This window comes from Mustelus asterias, chromosome 4 (assembly GCF_964213995.1).
Source record: "Mustelus asterias chromosome 4, sMusAst1.hap1.1, whole genome shotgun sequence".
Lineage (NCBI taxonomy): Eukaryota > Metazoa > Chordata > Chondrichthyes > Carcharhiniformes > Triakidae > Mustelus > Mustelus asterias.
In genome coordinates this window covers 7,298,532-7,304,531 of record NC_135804.1, presented here as the reverse complement: position 1 = coordinate 7,304,531, position 6,000 = coordinate 7,298,532, and the positions used below count along the sequence as shown (strand labels likewise).

The 6,000-nt window shown below is 44.4% G+C and overlaps 1 protein-coding gene across 4 annotated transcripts in view; it reads right to left on the bottom strand.

Moving 5' to 3' along the window:
* Positions 1-1,063: 1,063 nt before the first annotated feature.
* cdh8 (cadherin 8) overlaps positions 1,064-6,000 on the bottom strand; it is a 242,360-nt gene continuing 237,423 nt past the window's right edge. For all 4 annotated transcript variants that reach the window (XM_078210545.1, XM_078210546.1, XM_078210547.1 and 1 more), the window contains 2 exons: positions 5,679-5,930; positions 1,064-3,731 (listed from right to left, as the gene is read on the bottom strand). In XM_078210545.1, coding sequence (XP_078066671.1) covers positions 3,238-3,731; positions 5,679-5,930 — 746 coding nt within the window. In that variant the 3' untranslated portion in view covers positions 1,064-3,237. The remainder of the gene's footprint in view (positions 3,732-5,678; positions 5,931-6,000) is intronic.

Sequence of the window (6,000 nt, the reverse complement as noted above, 5' to 3'; positions counted from 1 at the left end):
GGGGGATTTATGCACCTTTATACCCACTAAAACATCCAATAACTTCTCCTTATTAATCTTAACATGCACTAGAACTTCGCCGTCCCAACTGAAATCTCCAGCTACTATGTCTTTCTCCTTAGTGAATACAGATGAAAAATATTCATTTAAGACTTCATCCCCGACCTCTGGCTCCACACACACTCCCTCCCCGACCTCTGGCTCCACACACACTCCCTCGGGTCTCTAATGGGCCCCATTCTTTCCCTGGTCATCCCTCTTGCTCTTAGTATACTTATAAAATGCCTTATGGTTTTCCTTAATCTCATTTGCCAATGATATTTTGTGGCTCCTCTTTGTCCTCCTAATTTCTTTTTTAAACATCCCCAACACTCTCTATACTTCTGAAGGGCCTCCCCTGTCTTTAGTGCTTTATACCTACCATTTGCTTCTTTTTTTATTCGTTATCGAACCCTCGATATCTCTTGACATCCAGGGTTTCCTGGACTCGCTGCCCTTGTCCTTCACTCTTAGAGGAACGCATTGGCCCTGAACTCTTACCATTTCGCTTTTAAAAGACTATCAGAGAACAGGCTTGCATTTGCTGAACTAACTCTAATACAGGAAAGACCTTCTCACTGTAACATCTTTTTATTATTTCATTCATAGGACATAGGCGTCACTGGCTCGCCAACATTTATTGCCCATCCCTAGTTGCCCAAGGGCAGTTAGGAGTCAACCACATTGCTGTGGCTCTGAGGTCACATGTAGGTCAGACCAGGTAAGGATGGCAGGTTTCCCCTTCCCTAAAAAAATATTGGCGAACCAGATGGGCTTTTCCGACAACAGTTTCATGGTCATCAGTGGATTCTTAATTCCAAATATATATTTTTTCATTGAATTCAAATTCCACCATCTGCTGTGGCAGGATTTAAACCAAGATTCCCAGAACATTAGCTGAGTCTTTAGACTAATAGTCTCGTGCTAATACCACAGGGCCATCGCCTCCCCTCGAGCAATGGTGAAGCTGGTGACAACTAATCAGAGGATTTACTGGCAAAACAAATGGAGACATAATCTGCAATATTTATAAAAATATATTTCACAAAGTAGGAAACAATACAGGGGTTCCTCTGATGTACAATACATGGAGTAAAATAATCGAAACGTACAAGTAAATAGCATTAAAGCAACGTATAAAATTAATAAGGGCTCTTTTCTGTGTGCGTAAGACTATTGTAATATACAATATCTACTCTGAAATGTAATATTTCCCATTAAAAATTGGCAATGCACGTAGCTTTCAGTGCTGTTATCATCAAATTTGTGTGCAAGAGCCATCGTGCATGGCCAAAGTACATTTTTCAAAAAGAAAAAGCCACCAAAGTAAACAGTAGATCTATATACAGAACAAAAAACATTTTTTAAATCATTTTCTTTTTTTTTGTTCAAATTACACAGTGAAGCACAATAAGCACATGTTTGACACCGCTACTGTACTGTGTAATGAGCGTGTATCTAAAGGTTTGGAATTCAAATATTCACATGATCTCAGTTCCATTCCAGCTCTATTCCTTGGCTCACTGGCAAAGGGCCAGTAGACCTGTGCATGCAAGTACTGTACACAACCTAAAACCATCATTGTCATACGTTTCAAATCATCTGCTCTTCTGGCAAATTCACATCAAGAGTGTCTCAGGTATTTTATTAATATTTGTACAATAGCATGGAAGATTGTTTTTTCTTTTAAGTCCCAAGAAAGATTTGATAGTTTTGTGTGTGTGTGTTTCTGTGTGTGAGTGTCTGTGTGTGTGTCTGTGTGCATGTGTTTTTGTGTGACTGCATCTGTGTGTGTTCATTTATGTGTGTGCATTTGTGTTTGTGTGAGTATTTGTGTATCATAGAGTACTTGTATGAGTATTTGTGTGCGTGTGCATTTGTGTATGTGTTTTGTGTGCATGTGTGCGCGTGTATTTGTGTGTGTGTGTTTGTTTGTGTTTATGTGAGTATTTGTGTGTCAGAGAGTGTGTGAATATTTGTGTGTGGGTGAATGTGTGTGTATGTGTTTTTGTGTGAATGTGTGTGTGTGTGTGAATTTGTGTGTGCGTGTTTGTCTGTCTTTGTGTGGGTATTTGTTGCATATTTGTGAATGTGTGTGTATGCGTTTTTGTGTGTGCGTGTGCGTGTGTGTGTGTGTATATTTGTGTGTGTATGTTTGTCTGTCCTTGTATGGGTATTTGTGTGTGTTTGTGAATGTGTGTGTATGTGTTTTTGTGTGTGTGTGTGCGTGAGTATGCATTTGTGTGTATGTATTTGTCTGTCTTTGTGTGGGTATTTGTTGCGTGTGTGTTTGTGAATGTGTGTGTTTGTGTTTTTGTGTGAGTGTGTGTGCGTGTGTATGTGTATTTGTGTGTGTGTGTATTTGTGTGTGTGTGTACTTGTGTGTGTATGTGTGTGTGTGTGTATTTGTGTGTGTGTGTATTTGTGTGTGTGTGTACTTGTGTGTGTGTGTGTGTATTTGTGTGTGTATGTTTGTCTGTCCTTGTATGAGAATTTGTGTGCATGTGTGTGTCTGTGATGCACTCCCACCTGAGGTGATGTTTAGCTTCTGCCTTCGTTACTTGCCACCAATGTTTTGATGCACACTTTTGGCTGGAATGGACATGGAACATGAGTATATTATGAAGCCTAAGGGCACTCTGTTAGAGTACACTGTGTCTACTTGTGTGACCACCAATCACAAAGAAACACTCGATTACACCTCAGCTAATATTACTGCAGGGGGAAGGAGCTGGTATTGGTTTCAAAGCTTTATGATGTCCTGACACAGCTGTCCCCTTCATTTCCTTTGGTTACTTTCATTAGTTCCGTGATAAAGACATTGATATTGCTTCACTTTGGCTCCACAAGATCTTGGGTCTGCAATCAGAGAAAAGCCAGAGTCTACGGAACCATGTCGGAAGCACTGTAAGATCCCAACGTGTCCTTCGCCTGAACGTTAGTCTATACAAGAACCAGGAAACCAAAACCTGCCTAAACAATCCACATAATCCACACTCCACAAGAGTAAAACACTCATACAATCTGCATTTTTTTTTAGTTCAATATTACAATAAGCTGGACTTCAAGGATGAAAGGAGCTAATGTTGACTGCATCTAAAAGATGGCCCAGCTTATCCATTGTTAATAATTGGCAACCATATAATTATACACCATTGTTCTTTAAAATGTCGGGGAATTGTTAATTCCAAGTCGGAGTCAGGTTTCTCTGTCACTCTCTCCAACTGCATACATATCCCCGAGTTTTTTAAACCGTGGGCCCCACTCCTTGAGGTAGTCAAAGTTCTGCTCCGAATCTGTCGACGTTGTTTCTAGTGAGCTCAGTGAGCCGGCTATCGAGCCTCTCCCTTCATAGCCGTAGATCTGGATGGAATCATAGGGGGGGGCCGTTGGATCGATGTCGGCATCATGGAGCCTGACATTGATGAATTCATCCACGTCGACTCCGTTAGGGACGGGCGGGAGGCCTTGCCTGGGGACGTACTGCAGGTCAGGTTTGATGTCCTTCCGAGGCAGGAATCCATTGAATCCATCAGGGTTTTGTAAAGTAGCAATATCGAATGCTTCGGTGTCCTCTTCTCCACCGCCTTCATCGTCATAGCGAATGATGTTTTCCCGCACATCTTCATCATCCTTAATGATAAGAGGCTCATTCTTGTGCCGTCTTAAAGTTACAAAGAGCACCACGATAACTGTGAACAAAACAAAACTCAGTAATTAATCCAACACTGTTGTACACAAATCCACTTGTTACATAGAAACATAGAAGATTGGAGCAGGAGGAGGCCATTTGGCCCTTTGAGCCTGCTCCGCCATTCATCACGATCATGGCTGATCGTCCAACTTAATAGCCTAATCCTGCTTTCTCCCATAACCTTTGATCCCATTCGTACAAAGTGCTATATCCACTTGAATACATTCAATGTTTTGGCAGCAACTACTTCCTGTGGTAATGAATTCCACAGGCTCACCACTCTTTAGGTGAAGAAATGTCTCCTCTCCTCCGTCCTAAATGGTTCACCCCGAATCCTCAGACTGTGACCCCTGGTTCTGGACTCCCCCACCATCAGGAATGTCCTCTCTGCATCTATCCTGTTTGGACCTGTTAGAATTTTATAAATCTCTATCAGATCCTCAGACGGTGGGTGCACACTAAACCTCCTTGTTGTTTCCATTTTGTTTTCACCATGCTCCCCCCCATCCCCCGGCTCCCCCCCGCCCCCCCCCCCCCCCCCCCCCCCGCCCACTCCCGCTCCCCCACCATTAATTAATTATCTGGGATTTTCCAGTCTTGGAGGTGAGCACAGCTGTAAAATCCCGTCCTCTGTTCCCTTTCCACTCCTCCTCTCCTGGAGATGCTCGATGATAATGAGCTGCCCGAGTAGACGGTGGAGGTGGATAGAATGCATAAGAAGCAATTGGGTGGATTGTGAGTAAGTGGACAAAATAAGACGCAATTGCTCATGGAACAAGCCAGATGGGTTTGCAAGTTCTTATAATGGACCTGTGATCTTTTAATTTTCCATGTAGTGGTTCCACAGATGCTAGAAGTCCCCAGATACCTTGTCCAAGTGCCCATTCTTCCATGTAGGAACCTAGACAATAGGTGTTGGCCGTAGTTCCAATATTGACCTTGAACCCAGGTCATGTCCCCATTGGCCTGAATACTTCATAGGATCACAAAATACTACAGTGCAGAAGAGGCCCTTCAGCCCATCGGGTCTGCACTGATACGCAAAGAACACTTGACCTCCCACCTAATCCCATTTACCAGCACTTGGCCCATAGCCTTGAATGTTATGATGTGCCAAGTGCTCCTCAGGTACTTTTTAAAGGATGTAAGGCAATCCGCCTCTACCATCCTCCCAGGCAGCACATTCCAGATCATCACCACCCTCTGGGTAAAAAAGCTTTTCCTCACATCTCCCTAAACCTCCTGCACCTCACCTTGGATTTGTGTCCCCTCATGTCCGACCTTCAACTAAAGGGAACAGCTATTCCCTATCCACCCTGCCCATGCCCTGATCACCTCGATCAGGTCGTCCTTCAGTCTTTTCTGCTCCAACGTAAACAACAGAAGCTTTTCCAACCTCTCTTCATAACTTAGATGTTCAACCGAGACAACACCCTAAACCTCTTGCCCCACATCTATGACCCCTCCTAACTGACCTTTCAACTAAGACAGCAGGGTTTTATTTCCCACCATCCCAAGAGTCGACAGGAAACACATCCGGGCCAACTCCCACTGCACTGCATACAATTTACCCTCCAATGAGTGCCGACTGTCTGCAGGTGGGACTACTGCCCCTCCCTTGGGAAAGGTGCCAACTTAGAGAGCTGCTGGCTAATCCCATTGTGAGGGGAGCATTTGGAGTTTCGGTGGAGAGGCCAAAGAGGAGGGAGCTCTGGATCTCTAAATGGGATGAGGGTGTGAGGGTGTGAGGGTGGGGGGGGGGTGGGGGGGGGGGGCGGGTGCCTGGCCTCAGAACGAGGCTCTGACAGTGCAGTATTCCTTCAGTACTGCACTCCATTGGAGTGTGGCCTGTACAGTCAGGGGTGAGTGTGCTATCACTGTCCGACAGATGAGAATTCCAATACCACCGTTAACCCAGTAAGGCATGCTGAAAATACACACATACCCAGGAGGAGGATAATGCAAGCTAATATTGCTATTAAAGCCCCCATGCTTAATCCAATGGGCAAAACAAAAGCTTCCACGTTGCAGGACTGGACGCTGCCATCAGTGCTGCAGCCACAGACCCGGATGGTGAGTGTGTTGGTACTGCTCATTGGTGGGTTCCCACTGTCTGAGATGATGATGGGCAGGAGGTAAACATCCTGTTTCTGACGACTGAATCCACTGTGTCTCGCCAAGATACTGACCGAGTTATCTAGAGGGAGAAGAAAAAGGACAAATGAAAATCCAGACCACGCTAATTTCCATCGCCACCACGAGTTTTC